The sequence below is a fragment of the Magallana gigas genome, chromosome 10 (assembly GCF_963853765.1).
Source record: "Magallana gigas chromosome 10, xbMagGiga1.1, whole genome shotgun sequence".
Classification (NCBI taxonomy): domain Eukaryota; kingdom Metazoa; phylum Mollusca; class Bivalvia; order Ostreida; family Ostreidae; genus Magallana; species Magallana gigas.
In genome coordinates, this window is record NC_088862.1 from 23,040,856 (window position 1) to 23,058,500 (window position 17,645).

General features: G+C 32.1%; 2 protein-coding genes across 2 annotated transcripts; both read left to right on the plus strand.

The window, feature by feature from the left end:
- The first annotated feature begins 1,771 nt into the window (after window positions 1-1,771).
- LOC105327865 (ficolin-2-like) lies at window positions 1,772-7,305 on the plus strand. Its single transcript, XM_066072704.1, has 6 exons — window positions 1,772-2,078; window positions 2,202-2,220; window positions 4,606-4,688; window positions 4,857-4,953; window positions 5,259-5,423; window positions 6,893-7,305. Exons 3-6 carry the CDS (start codon window positions 4,686-4,688, stop codon window positions 7,129-7,131), a joined length of 504 nt encoding a protein of 167 aa, XP_065928776.1. The 5' UTR covers window positions 1,772-2,078; window positions 2,202-2,220; window positions 4,606-4,685; the 3' UTR covers window positions 7,132-7,305.
- A 2,936-nt stretch (window positions 7,306-10,241) lies between these two features.
- LOC105331299 (ficolin-2) lies at window positions 10,242-16,875 on the plus strand. Its single transcript, XM_034453818.2, has 6 exons — window positions 10,242-10,513; window positions 10,598-10,616; window positions 11,313-11,395; window positions 11,560-11,656; window positions 12,321-12,485; window positions 16,625-16,875. The coding sequence occupies exons 3-6, from the start codon at window positions 11,393-11,395 to the stop codon at window positions 16,861-16,863; spliced, it is 504 nt and encodes a 167-aa protein (XP_034309709.2). The 5' UTR covers window positions 10,242-10,513; window positions 10,598-10,616; window positions 11,313-11,392; the 3' UTR covers window positions 16,864-16,875.
- The last annotated feature ends 770 nt before the right edge of the window (window positions 16,876-17,645 follow it).

The following is a 17,645-nucleotide window of genomic DNA, read 5'->3' on the forward strand; positions in this document are numbered from 1 at the left end:
ACGCTTTTATATGTTGTTGTCCTCGCTTTGCCGGTGAGTAATATGATGTAATCACTGCCTGGCCAAAAGGTACAACCGCACACGTCATTACAAATCACTTGTGCCACTTGTAGATGAATTATGATGATCTCAAAACATTTCGATGGTTAACCGTTTTCTCTTTCATTTGTTTCGTATCTGTCGCTGTTTCACCCAAAGTAGACATAAATTACGGGTAATTAAGGCTGCAATCGTTGCAGAAAAAAATCATACAACCTGCTAATGCGGGTTTAACTTAGTTATTTTCTGCAATGTTGTAACCTTCATATCCCCCATGAATTTCCAAAGAAAGCATTTTAATGTGTAAATAAGTCACGTCAAATTGCAAGATCGCAAGATTAACTATCATTGAACCTAACAATATTTGTTTCATTTTATAATTAACGATTTTCAGATCATTAAAGAATTGCTTTATTGACTTGAATGTTACACTTGCTCTAAACAGAGTACTAGACAAAAGCTAATCAGTTGCACAAACTACAAAAACAGATGATCGACATGCATGTCAATAAGTTAGTTTTATTTCACTACATTAATAACACAACAACTTAAACCAGCTGCAGCATTTACAAATGATTACATCGAACAAGTATTATTTCTTTCTATTTCTTACGGAAACTTATAGTTAATTCATAGCTCTATAGAAACAGCCAGACTGAAATCTACACGCCCCGTTTATCGATTGGTCAAAATATACAGCGGCTGAGAAACTGACAAGAATATGACAGGACAGATATTGACATGCCCTGTTTATCGATTGGTCGAAACCTACAACGACATAGGAAAAATCACGGACTGCACGAAATAATCATGACGACGTCAGAATCAAACTCTCACAGGAGACGATTTGGCTGTTTCTTTTAGCTAACGTACTTACGTACATTAACAGTAATTAAGTAAATTTTACTTACTTTTCATAATCAATTTATCAATTAGCTTAAAGAAAGATGTTAATATAAACAGTAAAATGCTTTCTTTGATGATTCATTCGGGTTATGAAGGTAGCGATCATTGCAGAAAAAAATACCATAACCCGCTAACGCGGGTTATGTATTTTTCTGCAATGTCGCTACCCTCATATCACGAATGAATCACCGCTGCAAAGAAAGCATTTTATAGTTTAAATAATGACACTAATAACTCTTTGCTAATTTAATGCAAAAACTTTATTTTTTGTGGAATAAATATATTTTAATGATTAAACAGCATGTGTTTATTTCTTTTTCACCATTGTCAATTCATTGTATATATTAAATTTCAATGGTGAAAAACGCAAAAGAGATTACTTGTGTAAAATTAAAACAGTGGATTAACAATTAAACCAAACAACTTCCATTTACAATGTTAAAAATTCAATAACTGTTTGTAGTGTCAACATTCCTGTCGTTACTTTGACAAATACGCATTACTTTAAAACCACTTAATGGCTATTTATTTTAACTAATTTACTTTTTCATAATTTATCAGTGTCTAAATTTTTATCAAATATTATAATATTGATACACTTTTAACATGCATTTAAGTGTGATTTTTTTTATAAAAAAAAAATGTTTACTTTTTTAAAAGCTTGGATTTAAACCTTTGTTAAGGTATCCATTTATTAATCGATTAATTTTTTTTTATTGGTATTTGCGTATTTTTTGTTGGGAATATTTTTTAATAAATTCTGACGTTTTAAAACGAAAATCTGCTGATGCGATTAAAACTCTGTACAAGGCGATATGAAGTTTAATCTTATAATTTCTTTTCTTTTCTTATTTGGAAAACTCAAAATAACTCGCTCATCCAAAGCGGAGAATGACTTTGTTTATGTGCAATCTGGTGTGACACAATCAAATGCATGTATTCTGAACGAGTTTGCAATAGATAACTCGACACTATCCGCTCGGTTACAATGTGGAATACCTTGTAATGCTCTTTTAGAGTGTGTTGGAGTGGATATCATAGGAAGGGAAACAAAACGGTGTCGCCTTTTGAGTGGATTTCCTGCTCTAATACCAACACAGACAACATCAGATGAAACCGCCAGATATCAGAAAGTATGATAATTTGTTAAATAATCTTTTATTTTAGGAATTTTTGCTTAGTTTTTGCTTTTTATTGTTATTCTTAATTTTTCATAGTTATACGTCCAGTATTTTTTATATTTTGTTTTCTTATAGTCCACTGGAAGCAGAGTTGGTAATAAAACTTTTCTTTTTACATGTTGATTCATAAAATGTTAGTACTTGGTTAATTAATAACAATATAAGAAGTCTTTGGCTATATATTAATGATCGTTAAATAGAAAAAATGTTCAACCAAATAGTTACTATTCTTTAAGTTCTTTTATTGAATTCTGTTAAAAGGGATAATTAAGGTGTTAATAATATTATGCATTTTTATTTTAAACCAAATATTTTCATCCAAGCTCAGTCCCGAGTTTTTGCTTCCTCCACTTTCCACTTGATATTTCGATCATAATACCTTAGTGCTCAAACTACTTTAATCCACTAATATCAAAAATGCCCAGATTATCTTTTTTGATATGACCCCTCCACCGCTTAAGGCTTCAATACAAAACCCAAAATTATAGAAATCTACGGAGATATTGCATTGCATCAGCCAAGAAAGAGCCCGGGTGATAACGTTGAAAAAATGTGCGAGGTATTCCAAACGAGTTCAAAATGGTGAAAAGATGTAAACATTTATCATTTTAAATCTCCGTAAGATATTATTTGTTTTCGTTCGTTTGAACTTTTATGAGCGAGAAATGATAATGTGTCAATAAAGATATCGGGGATATAATCCTGTTTATTGATTTCATAGGTATGTGTACTTTTATGAAAAACCATCAAAAAGTGATAGAAGCAGTAACGTGGGACAAACTATAATTGAAAAAAAAATAAAGATTATCATGGAACATATTTAATGTTATATGTGGCGTATTTGGAGTAAAATATTTGACATGAGTTTCAGTTAAATGTACAACATGCTTCAATCTTATAATTAGACGTTTTACAAGCTATAGGCCCGTAAAACGTGTTCTTTCTTTAGTTATTTGTCTCTAAACTGTGCTACACGTTTGATGAATATTAATGTGATCGGCCATTTGTAACGCCACTGCGCATTCGTACGGGAAAACCTAGTATTGGAAACACGATGGAAGAACAGTTTGTTTACAAATAAGAATCACGTTTTATGTCTAAAATTAGATAATTCTTATATCAGATAATACCCGAAGCATTTTTATTCCGTTGTTCTTTAATGTAGAACGATATAAAATTGCTTATTATTTGTAATAAAGATAAAACACGATTCTAGCATCAACGACACGGTTGATCCCTGCGGGATGCATGAACTGAGAGTGTTTGTTTTTTTTTATTCCAACATTTCTCTAAACAAAAATCCACTTGTGGTTTATAACTTATAACGTAAGGACATGGAACACATTGAGCACGTACGAACCCTTCAACTTCATGATAAAAACTTGATTTAATTTGGCTTTAATTTCCATTCCATTAATCTACATGGTCTTTGATGACAATCTTCCCTTTGTTCATGTCCTTGTCAGGCTGTCTCTTTTTTTCTTTCTTGGCCAAATCTGTCAAACTTAACGGTATTACGGGTATACCTATCTTTCTCGTCGTCGCCATTGTTGTTGTAATAGACTGGGCGTGGTATTACGTGTCCGATTTTAGGCGGGGTTTATTCAAATGCTCTATTTATCATGGGCTCGAAAATAATTATCAAAAATATTTATTAATTTCTATATTTTTTTAAACCGATTGATATAAACTGCGTAATTTATTGTGAAGATATAACTTTATATTACATATTTGAATGAATCAATAAATCAAATATTTCTAAGCATAAAAAAATACGCCACATTACGTTTAATTTAACCAAAATGACTACAAAAGTTAAAAAAAGGTGAAAAATGGAAGCCGATATTATTACTTATTAGGTTTGTTACTGACTGTTTAAAGAAATTTGTGGGGTCGGTAAAGTCCATAGAAGGCGAGGCGAAGCCGAGCCTTCTATGGACTTTACCGACCCCACAAATTTCTTTAAACAGTCAGTAACAAACCTAATAAGTGTTTTGTTTTGTCGAGGACCTAAAGTTTGATATGTAAACAAACGTTTGTGTAGAAAATCAGTTCAAATAACGCTACGTCCGCCATGTTGCCCTATAAATTTTGACGCTTGCCTTTTAAAGAAATTTGTAAAGCAGCCACGTGACGCGTTTCATCCAATGACGTCGCGACATTCTAGTCCGAGGCAAAACAAATAAGAATAAGGAAACAATTACTTTTTAAAATCACCATAAACATACAATAAAATACCTTCAAGTTGATACTCATAATCTAGGTAGAATAATCATCATCTTAACTTACGTCTTACATCTCAATTTGAGAGAAAACGTGGACCTTATTGCTATGATAAAAACAATATCACAAACGCTGAATTCCATCATAAGAATACATACATTTTGTAACATTTACAATATATTTGTTCCTTTTATTACTACGTTGTATGTTAGGGAAATTTGTAAAGAACCTATCACAAAATACACCTTTTTTGTAGGCACAGATTTTTATTGTGCGGCGCAATTAACCAGTGGGCAGATTGTATCTACCATATGTAATCAGGAAAATCATCAATGGATGGTTAGAATATCTCTCTCTCTCTCTCTCTCTCTCTCTCTCTCTCTCTCTCTCTCGCTCTCTCTCTCTCTCTCTCTCTCTCTGTGATTATTATTGTGAATTTAAATTACCACACTTAGTATCATTCATAACTATAATTTGCTTTCTCTGATCTTATCGTATTACTAAAAGCTTATTCAGAGACGGTTTGATGGATCAGAGAAGTTTTTGAGAAACTGGGTGGACTATGAAAATGGATTTGGATCTAGAGGGTCAGAGTTCTGGATAGGTAAGAAACTTTTGAGAAAACTTAATATCAAATTTAACAGAACTTGTAGTTGAAAAGACAGTAAATGTGTATTGGCATACTTCTATTTAGGAAAGATAAGTTTCTCACAATCTTAATACATTATTAAAAAGCATTGTTGTGGGTATTATCTAAATTTTTATTTTTTTTAGTCATCAAATTTTAAATTTGTCCAACGCTTCATTCGAAAATAAAAAAAATATTAACCCTTTGGGTGATTAAGCGTAATTTTAAAGAAATGCTGATAGATCAATTAATATATTCACCTTTTCTCAAATTATGTTTAGGTAACCGAAACATTCATGAATTAACAAATGATGGCTACACTTACCTTAGAATAGAACTGATGGACCACGACTGTCTTTGGAAATATGCAGAGTATTCATACTTTTATGTTGAATCCGACAGCAATAAATATAAGCTGCATGTCAATGGTTATTCTGGGGATGCAGGTACTTTAGTTTAGATAATTTTGAAATGATAATTGGTGACATTGAGAATCTTTCTACGTTTAATTGATACATAGCTTCATCTGTACTAATTATTGAAATTTTATTCAATTGTTTTTCTACATGTTGCTCTTTTAAATATTTTGTTTTCATTTTTTATTAATTTTGCAACCAAGTATATCACCAATGGATTATGAACAAAATATTGTGGTCTTTTGAATTCTTAAGGGTTTTAATATCTTTATTAACCGATGCAATGATATGATATTATAGCATTAAAAACTATGTTTGCCTCAAATAATCAGTTGCGTATCTTTTTTATTGCTAGCGCTCTGGAGCGCTAGCAACAACGTTAGTCTTTTTCACTGGAATAAGCATGCTCGACTCCATAGTAGGGGATTCTTGAAATACTGCACTACGATAGATAAACTGTACCATTTGAATTTCGTTTTATCGTCTTCACATGAAGTTTTGTGTTTTATTGTAAATGTCAAAAAGTAACAGTAGCTCAGGTCTTATAATGCAAAGTTATTTTCAGTATTATGATAAAAAGCTATCTTTATCTTAAATTCCTTCAAGCTCGGAAAACAACTTCGGATATGTTTTCCGAGCTTGTCGGAAAGTCCCGAGAAGATACGATTGCTTCAAAAAGGAACCAATGGTTCTTGAAAATGTTCACCTCGAAATTGAAATTACAGTAAATACATAATGATTAAGGCATAGTCAATGGGCTATGCCATTGCCGATGTGAAGCCCACTCTAGATTAACAATTCTAAATTGAGACCCCACTCCAGCACAATTCCAGTACACCACTTTGCCTTCTTATTGTTAATAAATCGATTCAGAAATTTAAACCAATGTTTTAGAAATCTGCTTCTGTGTTTGTGGTGCTACAGCGCTAGCTCACCAATCTTTTTAAAAGATAAGCTTGTGTCAAATTAATTTGATGATAATATAATTATGACTGGGCAAGCTTCAAAACCCAAAAAGAATGAACACAATTTGAACTATCTGCAATCGTTTAAAGCTATTATTCGGGCCAAATAATTTAAGCAGATGATAAATCATACAAAAGTGTAAATAAATACTTTCATTTAATAAATTTAATGCAGATTTATAAAATGTTTTAAAATTAATAACAAAAATATGAAACCATAGGATTGTACAAACAAGTTTAAGTTATACTAAAAATGAAATGAGATTAACGCTAAATGTACGATAAACATTTAATGTTTACCATGAAATATAAGTATACTTTTGTTTAAAGTAATGTTACTGATTTACGAATTAATCTATACTTTAGACCAAACAATTATTTATTAAAGTGTTGCCTATAATAGGTACAATTCCATATATATTACTGTAATAAGTAATTCGAAAAGTTTATCATTAAAAAAATGCACCCTATTTAGAAGATCACAGATTTTTTTTAGTTTTTTTTTCTTTATTTCATTTCTATTGTGTGTTTCAGAAGATAGTATGTGGTACCATGACGGAATGTTCTTCAGTACGTACGACAGTGATAATGATTATGCAGACTATAACTGTGGATTAAGATGGCGCGGAGGGTGGTGGTATCGCGGATGTCATAGGGCAAATCTTAACGGAGATTACGGGAACAATGATTATGGCGAAGGGATCAATTGGTATCACTGGAAAGGTTTTTATTACTCAATGAAGGAAGTCAGAATTATGGTTCGAAAACCTTAAAGTTGATGGCTGTGGAGAATTCTTTGTTTATCTTGATTACATTATCCTAGTTCTCTTAAAATGATTTTTAGTGTTTGTTATACATGTATTTGCCTTTATTTGTGTATTTAACGAAATGTTTTATGTGCAATTCAGTAAAGTTTTTCAAAGATTAAATTATCCTAGTTTTCTTAAAATGAAGATCAGTGTTTGTTATACATGTATATATTTGCATTTATTTGTGTACTAAATGAAATGTTTAATGTGCATTTCAGAAAAGATTTTTGATTTTTCTTAATAATATACTTATGAATACAAACTTTAAAAATTTGTTTTCTATATTCGAGACTTCTTTCTACATGGCATTTGTAATGAAAACCGCTATTTTAACATTTTATTCCACATATTTTATTTTGCAAACTTTAAAATCGCCAATGCAAAATCATAAATGGGTTTAATTTATTTCTGCTTTTAATCTAATTACAGATACAGAAATCAGAATCTTTTAGATATGTTGATATTTTGAAACCAAAACATATTCCGATTCCAAGTTGAAAATCTTTGAAAATTTCATTAACTTTATTTGACTAAAAGGCAAACTTTCAAACGTTAAAATTTCCTTTTATTACACACATCATGGCATATGAGTTGAATCTTAAAAGTAAGTCTACATGTATCACAAATAAGTGATACTCAAAAAAGGTATTATTATGAGTTTGACTTATTTTATATTTATGTTATAGTTATTCTTAAAAGCAAATAAGTGAATAAAACATAAACTTTAAGACCCCATAAGAGTTGGTATTTCACTGGGATTATGCAATTTCGTATATTTCACTGCAAATCAATCATTTGGGAGATTGAATATCTACAGTTTGAACTTTTGCGGTAAATAATGATGATCCCTACCTTCTAGGCGTTATGCAGTATCTTAAAAGCTAATTAAATCCTATTGCGCTTAGACTTTTATTTTTGATTCTAATAACTATAGTCGTTGATATGGCACTCAAGGCAATTCACAAAAAAAACTTGAAGTATCTCCGTACATGTACCAGTACATTTTAAATACTGCGTAAAACAAAAAAGGCAAATAAAGCTAAACTTTTTTTTCACGTAATAAAAGATTAAAAGATTTAAAGATAAAGTTTATTTTTAGCATTTCATCTCACAAATACTTTTTGGACTCGCTGGTGATAGCTGGCGATATATTTCATGCATGTACTAATGCTGTGAATCGGATCAGATGACTTAAAACTAAACTAATTAAAATAATTTCTTTTATTTAATAAAATCAGTTAATCTGCATGCATCAGATCTGTATGTACTTCACAAATAATCCACTTTCGAGGTTTATCTGCACCATCAATCGTATCAAGAAAAGAAATTGTTACAAAACACAGATACTTAAATGTGTGCTTCAATGAAATGTAAAAAAAAAATAATTTTCATGTAGGATAAATATTAATTGATGACGTAGAAAAGGGAAGAAATTATGTTTGAAAGACAAAAAGTCAATTTTACTTTTTAGGAAAGCAAGTTTGACGCTACATGGAAAATTTGAGATTTTTTGGAAGGCCATTATCAACAGTGCATACGTTTTTGAAGCGTCAGGGAACTGCAATACGACTGTAAAAATTATCATTATTGTTTGTACTCTTTAAAATCTTACTATTTTAAGATATACATGTACACATTTCCCCGGAAAAAAATGTTTCTGAATACTTTACATCGAATTTCTTAATTATTTTTAAGTGTTAAGTAGTGTCAGAGATGGTGGTGTCTGCTTTGGTCCGAACACTGCTTCACTTTAAGTTAGCCAGATTAACTACAGAGAAGAGTAAATTAAAATCAACTCCTAAAAAGTAATTTTTGCAAATGGTGTAGGGTTTTGACTGATGGCGAATAACGTATATATATATATATATATATATATATAGGGAGAAAAACAGGAGAGGAATAAGTCCCACCTTTTAATGCACCAGCCAGCAGGCGATGGTTGGATTTAATGATTACGTGATACATTACTTTCAATAAAATCGGCACACATTGTGTTTTGGATGGAAACAGAAATGCTTAGAAATATAAAGAGATAATTGACAGTCATATGTCTCCCGTCGCTTCAGCACATATTCCATCAAGAAATTACCTATTTCAAGATGACAATACCCTCGTTTATTACCGGAACAAAATATTATGAGCATTGAATGGCCCCTTCAAGCCCTGACATGAATACAATTGAAAACTTTTGGCGAAAACTTAAACAAGGTACATAATTTAAGAGCAGTAATAATCAGGATACGGCCATTCAAGTATGGGAAAATATATGGTTTATATAAATGGTAATGGTTCTTAGAGCTCGCTTCGCTCGCTATAAGAATGAACCTTTAATAGCCTTTAGTTAAAATATTAGCGCACTTACTTTGTTAAATACAATTATTTGTACATGAAAAACATTATAAAAAAATTAAAATAAAAAAATAAACACACACACAGAAAAGTAACAATCTAGCAAGGCAATACAATGATGTTGAATCGTTGCCAACCCCTTTGAAAAGGCATAACATGAATTTTGATTGAATGTTTTTCATCTGTTGTTATGGTACAATTATTTGTTTAAAACATTTTATCACCCAACAATGTCAAAAAATAGAACGTTTCTATTTGGTCAAGGCAAGGAACTACTTTCTTGATGAATAAACACTTGAATAAAAAAAACCTTTTAATGTTAGAATAATCAATAAATGTCTTTCGCTATAAAGTCAATATTTGATTTGCTGTAATACAAATTTATTTAAAAGCTTTATATTAGCTGTGGGCTTCAACATTGTAAAAACATATATTCATATCGTAAATGTTCACAAAAATTCAGTTCTGACAAATGGGTTTACCTTAATGTCGACTCTAAGTATATTTACCTAATGAAGCTTCTAAAAGCCTCTTTTTATGCATTACGTTACATCATTTGTTAATCGGTTCATTTTCTTCGATTTTTAAAAAAATAATTGATGAAAACATTGAATATACTTCCAAGTTTTAAACACACCGTAAAATGTTGAAGAAAAACATCCATCTTCCTCCTGGAAACATGAAGTTATATTTATTAATTTGTGTTTTTGTCTCATCTGGAAAACTTCAAATTAGTCGTTCATCCAAAGTAGAAAATTACTTTTATTTTGTGCAGTCTGGCGTAACAAAATCAAATGCATGCATTTTAGAGGAGATTCCAGTAAAAAATTCGACTGTCTCTTCTCTGTTACAATGTGGCTTGCAATGTAATGCTCTTTCCCAATGTGTTGGAGTGGATATCACAAGGAACGAAACAAAACGTTGTCGCCTTTTGTATGAATTTCCCGCTCTAATACCAACTTACACGACATCAGGCAAAACCGTCAGATATTCGAAGGTATACATTTTATCAATTATATGTTTGAATGCAATCATTTTTTAAATGTTAGATAGATTTATATTTTGTTTTGTTATTTTGTAGTCCACAGGAACCAATGTCGGTAATATAACTTTGTCTTATCTTGAATAATGTTATCTTTGTTGTGTGTTATCCAACAATATCAAGCGTAATGCATATCAATGTAAATCAAAGGAACTTTGTTTGTAGGATAATGGTTGCAATTAAGCATTTAACCCCCCCCCCCCTCCGCCCCACACGCCTACATAAAGATTTACAATTCAAAATAAAACACGTGATAGGTCTATCTGTTTTTGGTTTATTAAACATCAAAAACATATTAAAAATACTTGTAAATGCGTGTAATTCTAAAAATAGCTCATACATTAATTAAAACTAAAACAAAATATAAAAACAAAATAACAGAATATCGAAAAACATTTTCCATTTGGATTGTCATGAAACGCATTTACTTCAGCTTTGCTCATTTAAAGGTAAAGGAATTTATCTGATCATTTTAGAAAATTGGAATTTAATATTGATTTTTAATCGATCAATTCTATGTAAAATTGAAACCTCGATGCCAAGCATAGTAACTCCTACATTTTGATAAACTTTCATATGTTAAAAAAGTAAATGCAATTACATTTTTGCTATACTGCCGTATTGATTACATACATGTAGGTTATAGTATTAATGAAAAAATAACGGTTTATTTGAGGACCCATCAAGAATGATATGAAATGATATATAAATGAAAGGAACCTTAGTATAAATTATTATTATTTTTTTTTTGAAGGAACAGATTTGTATTGCTCTGCGAAATTAACAAATGGGAAAATCGTATCTACAATATGTAATCAAAGAAATTATCAGTGGATGGTAAGTCTCTCTCTCTCTCTCTCTTTCTCTCTCTCTCTCTCTCTCTCTCTCTCTCTCTCTCTCTCTCTCTCTCTCTCTCTCTCTCTCTCTCTCTCTGAACGTGAGTGCAGAACATTTTAAATACATGTTTATGAATTGTTTAATTTGAATTTTTTTGTAAACAGCTCATTCAGAGACGGTTTGATGGATCAGAGAATTTTTGGAGAAACTGGACAGAATATGAAAAAGGTTTTGGATCTTATTATTCGGAGTTCTGGTTAGGTACGATATTTGTTAGAAAACAAACTGTGAACGTATTAACGCGTCGGTGGAAATTTTCCCGAGAACTTAAAACCGTGTAGAATACAATTTACCTACGTGCGTATGACAAGAAAAAACCTTAAGAGTGGCAAATCAAGCAAATGCGTATTTAATACCCAAGCGTATTAAATGATAATGGAATACGCATATTTGTGATCGGCTTCGGCCGATCACAGTTGTGTCCATATGAGGCATCCGGCAAATTTAACTCTTTGTGCACGCATTGTGCCTTGCACTATTTTCTTTACTATGTAATGACACCCTTATTTAAATCTTTAATAAGACGTAGATTACTAAAACGGTAATCTTATCCGTTTACCCTGAAAATAAAACATCGGTAGAGTTATAAACATAATGATTCAAATCACATATGCGTAGGAATATTAATCGGAAGTATAACTCGCCTAATTAAAGTAAAGCTCATTCATGCCTTGCCATTTCGGAAATCAATAAAACGGTGCTATATATAGTTCACTTCATGTTGCGAATATCATATAAACATAGCTGACCAATGATATTTCATGCCGATCATTCCTTTAAAAAGGAATACTTGTTAACCATTTAACCGTTTTTTGTGTCTGTCATTTTATATATTTCTTAAAGAAAATGATATGTTTATTGTAAGGTAACCAAAACATCCATGAATTAACAAATGATGGGTATACGTATCTTAGAATCGAAATGATGGACCAGGACTGTATTTGGAAATATGCAGAGTATTCAACATTTTATGTTGAATCTGACAGCTTTAAATATAGACTAAACGTAACTGGTTATTCTGGAGATGCAGGTACGTATTCAGACTTTCAAATAGTTTTCCAGTTTTTATTTAATGAGTATGTTGCCCCAAAAGTGCATGTCAAACTGTTTTACAACACTATAATTATGACTACGCGAAATCATTTCGACAAAACAGACTAGTGGAAAACGTGTTGGCATATTTTGTCATGGCATAATTATTTATTGTACAAAAATGAATCAATGAAAAAAAAAAAAAAAAAAAAAAAAAAAAAAAAAAAATATATATATATATATATATATATATATATATATATATATATATATATATATATATATATATATATATATATATATATATATATATATATAATGTTCATTATTCAATGATGATGTTCGTAAGACAATGATAAATGGTATTAAACTGACGTTGTTATTTATAAACAATTTTACCAAGAATGAAACAGTATCATATAATATGACAATTACAATGATAAATGGCTATAAACTACATCTACTTCACAAGAGTATATGATGTAGCAAATTAAATAAAAATGGCAAGAGCCCATATTACTAACCACAGACCTTTGACTAAAAAGAATGTGCAGCGGGACTCATTTCAAAATCCGGATAAATGCATTTGATTGATTAGCTTGCTGATAGAGGGAAGGCACCCGCCACACGCAACAAATTTTGGAAAAGGGATACGGGTCCCCATGTGGAGCTAGAGTCCTGAATCTCTGGCACTGAAACCGAAAAATTGGATCTGCTTGAGTCTGTATATCCTTTAATGCAGGTAGCTTTGATTTTGGATATTATACTTTTAACAAATGAGCACAAGAGGCCTAATCAAGGACATAACCCTTTCAGACTTACTCGACTTGGAGTTGACAATGTGGACTAAGGCCATGTTGTCGGTATTTATCAATAATTATTTGGCTGCTAATTGTTCTGACCATAACCATATAGCTACAAAGATAGGTATGGTCTCTGCGCAGCTCTAGGTCCCATATATCAGGCCAGACTAAACAGTACAATGTTTGTTAAAAAATGCGCCTCCACCACAGGAGCCGCAACTGTCGGTGAAAACTTACAAAGTATCGTTGTTGGACAAAATTAATAATTGAAATGGAGTTTAACTATCGCAATTTTGTTCACCTAGTTATAAAAAATCGTCAAGATGAGGAATAATGTCATCATTGCCCGCTATTGTAGAAACTAGTCAAAGGAGAGAAGTAAATTAGTGTTTAAACGTTGAGCAAGCGATTGTGCAACCAATGGCATATACATTTATCAAAATAGTATTTTCCATCAAACAGAAGTCTGGTGGATGGATTGGAATAAGTTGGAAGGCACTGGACAAATCCATTTTGCAAACTTCAGAGCCCTTACCCTAAAACAATATAATTTATATTGCTTGATGGAAAGAAGAATACAAAACGGAACATAATTCATGGTCAATACTGCTGTTGACACCATTACTAACGGATACTTATAGATTTGTTATAAGCCTCCAACCATAGGTTTTTTTGGTAGCACTCCTACTCGGTTTACACCTTTAATTAGCCATAGGTGGATTTAAAAATGGACCCGACATTCGCCCCCAGTTGAACTTCTTTCTAAGTAATAGTTAGAAGTCAATGTTTATGAGAAGCTGCTGATTATACGTTTTTTGTGTATTGATGGTATCCTTAAACCCGTAAAATACGAGTAACACCCTTTTTGAAACCCATTAAACAAAGAGGTTGCAATATTTTTACATGGATAATCCATAAGGCATTTCTGAAGGTTGTGAATATTAATTAATTTGGGAATGGTCAAGGCCCAATATATCTCTAGGGAGATGTGGCTTGAATCTAGATCTGACGGAACTTTGAGAGGAATTACGTTGTGGACATGAGTTGAATCGCAAGGTTGGCTGTGTAATATTGGTCTGAAGGGATCCTTTTAGCTTGCAATAAATACGGTGGTGAGTTTTGTGGCGGTACATGGAGGAATATTGATATAAACATGGATACTTTGTTCAAGAGCCCCTGAAGTAATTAAATAATCGTAACATTTCAAGGTTGAAAGATGCTGAGTGATCATTGGTGCTTGTGATGACATATATGTATATATATAACAGTCAGAGTTAAGCATCGATTGAGCCCCAGCAAGTGGGCGTTTGCTTGGACATTTTTTATCTGAATTGCCTGTCATTCTCAATCCAGTTTGAAGAAGGTCTGCGATTGGCCCCCAAACGTATAGTCTGCATGCTCTTTTGAATGCCCCGGGCGTCATTTGGATACTTTGTAAGGTAGGAACTGGCGAATATTAAGAATGCATCGGTCCATGATTGAATTGAAGTGATTTTGTTTTGATTGGGCTTCGGTTGAAGAACCAAATGATCTTGAACTATAGCAATTTTTTGTTGATCCCCCGAATCAATATCAGATTGCACGACGATGTACTGTTTTCCCGTATTTTGTCCTGAGTTGTTTCCGAAACACGAAGGCCAAGATTATCGGATACGCTTACAAGGGGAGTAGAATTACTTACTGATATTGAAACCTAAAGGGACCTTGGACAAATGTGGGAATGGCTGAGGACCAGTGGGGATAGATAGCATTAAAATACTTTGAACAGCTATTGGCAAGCGTTAGCATTCCTTACGTCGATGGAGATGCGTCGCTTTGATTTGCAGGTGGGTTGAATATAGATGACCAAGAAGCAGAACTTGATGAAATCCCAGAGGCAGGAACATGTGCAGATCCTGAGGCAACGCTAGAGGGCGAGGATTGAAACTACATTGGCTGCAGGGTCAAATGAGGGCGCGGATCCTAAGGCAACTGCATGACAAGAGCTAGAGGGAACATTGGTAGGCCCTGTTTGCGTCGCTGTCACAGAACTGGCTGTGAGAACGCTGGGCATTGATACTGTTGCGTTGCTGGAAGCGGGCCGGGTACCACGCGCTTTTAACGGGTGGACATATGGCGACGTGGTCTTACGTTTAGCTCTCAACATGATGTCTTAAAGGAAAGCAAAAAAAAAACCCGGAAAATTAAATATTTTTCACGTACGTGTAGCTGTTAATTTATTTTATTTATATAATTCATACCTTTCTGATATATGATCAATTATCGATAAATATGGATCTTTCAAAGAGAAAATGTAATTAAGTAAATTAGCGATTATTCAATTGACCATATGCATGGCCGAAATTACAAAATTAAAAACTAGACCCTTATTAAGCAGACATTAAATCTAGATTTTTCAGAAAACTTTCTCTATAAGTAAGGCAAATAAAGATACGACTAATGAAAATATAAAAAAAAGTAATATGAATTTAGAAATTGCACTTCACTGTTGATTTCGGTAGATTAGATAAGCGATCAGATTATGCGATTTATCCCGACCAGTGTCAGCAGCAAAAAAGAGGTCGAAACGCTGATTATTTGCACATGTTTCACCAACATTTCCTAATATGGGCAAAAAGGGTTTACAAGGGATATTAAAAGGGTCCTACTAACTAAGAAGTTATCCTTCCTGGGCTGGCTTACTCTGTTGTCTCAAGAAAGGGACTTAAGTTATTCAATGTTATATAAGAAATACTGATTATACAGATAACAAATCAATAAAAAGTATACTTGCAGGGTACGTATGTTTATTCATCATATATGATTTTTCTTCACATCAAAGATTGACAGGCATCTTATCGCGTTGTGTTTAGCAATTAACACCCCGATATGATACCCTAGGCATGACCCAAAGTGTGATCAGGTCAGGAAGGTTTTTTGAAGTCATTGACCATATTGATAATGACGATGTGAGTTGAAAATTATTAAAAACACAGATATGAGTGGCCCGGTTTAATTAAGAGGTTTTTGAGTGTTATGAACCGTCCATCCACCCATAGTCCTCAAAATAGAATGTTGAAGAATAATCACACCTTTATACAAACACATAGATAATGGGTATCAAACTCATTGATGCTGATAAACAAGATTGAAAACTTTTTTTGTATTTAATCGTATGTTATGAATACTTATGAGATACTTTGGGATACAAGTGTTGCTTCAAATATTTATTTCGCTTTGTGATAATATGTGGAAGCTTAGATGTTCGTTATAATATTACCGTAGTTGGGACATGATTTGAAATGAAAAACAATAATATTATTTTTAATATTTTTATTGTTATTCCGTATTCCAGGAGACAGCATGTGGAAGCATGACGGAATGTACTTCACCACATACGACAACGGTAACGATAAATCGGGGGGCAACTGTGCAACAAAATATCATGGAGCGTGGTGGTATAACACATGTCACTGGGCAAACCTTAACGGGGAATATGGGAGCACTAAATATGGCGAAGGGATCAATTGGAATTCCTGGAGTGGTTTCTATAATTCCATGAAGGAAGTAAGAATGATGGTTCGAAAATCTTAGGGATGCAACCTATTAAGAACTCATTAATCAAGGATCGTTCATATCTTTGAAAAGATATGCTTGAAAATATTCAGTTTTTGCTACATGTCTATTCATTTGTGCATTCAATGAATTGAAGAATGTTAAATGTAATAAAGCCTGTGTTTAACTTTTCTTCTCTTTAAAACAATGAGTTTATTGTATAATAAGAGTCGAATTTAGTTTCACCTCTGGAAGTCAGACTAGCACACTTTTAAAAGTTGAATACCTCATGTCAAGCAGTTTCAATTTAAACATTTCAAATCACTTTTATAAGCATATGATAGTTGCACCTCACCGAAATTAAATTAAATGTATAGATGAAGTACTAATATCATCCGTATTGGTTAACTAATAACGTTAGTTTTTTTTTTTTTTAAACGTAAACCTGCAACATAAAATTTACGCATCCATCACTACATTCTGGGATGCATGAAGATATTTAACCCGTTTCTCCTTTCAACTGACAGTTACAAACAGACAAAGATTCTCATAAAATACATTAACTTTTTTTAAATAAATGAAATTATTTGAAATATTTTCTCAAATACAGAAAATAATGAATAATTTTTTTAAAAAATAATTTCAATCCATTATTTTAAGAAAAAATGTATAAATCATACCCGTCAATTACTCAAGGCTGAAAAAAAGTTGAGATACAACGTATTTTGATAATTTCGAAACATTCGGTTGATTGATGTTTAAATGATTTTTGTGCAATTTAGCCTTATAATATTTAAAACTGCGCAACTTGTGGTTTTTTT

What these genes read in the sequence shown, in the direction of transcription:
- LOC105327865 (XM_066072704.1), top strand. An exon ending in AGGGTCAGAGTTCTGGATAG is followed by an intron (nt 4,954 to 5,258) that starts GTAAGAAACTTT and finishes AATTATGTTTAG; the next exon opens with GTAACCGAAACATTCATGAA. An exon ending in TGGTTATTCTGGGGATGCAG is followed by an intron (nt 5,424 to 6,892) that starts GTACTTTAGTTT and finishes TGTGTGTTTCAG; the next exon opens with AAGATAGTATGTGGTACCAT.
- LOC105331299 (XM_034453818.2), top strand. An exon ending in TTATTCGGAGTTCTGGTTAG is followed by an intron (nt 11,657 to 12,320) that starts GTACGATATTTG and finishes GTTTATTGTAAG; the next exon opens with GTAACCAAAACATCCATGAA. An exon ending in TGGTTATTCTGGAGATGCAG is followed by an intron (nt 12,486 to 16,624) that starts GTACGTATTCAG and finishes TCCGTATTCCAG; the next exon opens with GAGACAGCATGTGGAAGCAT.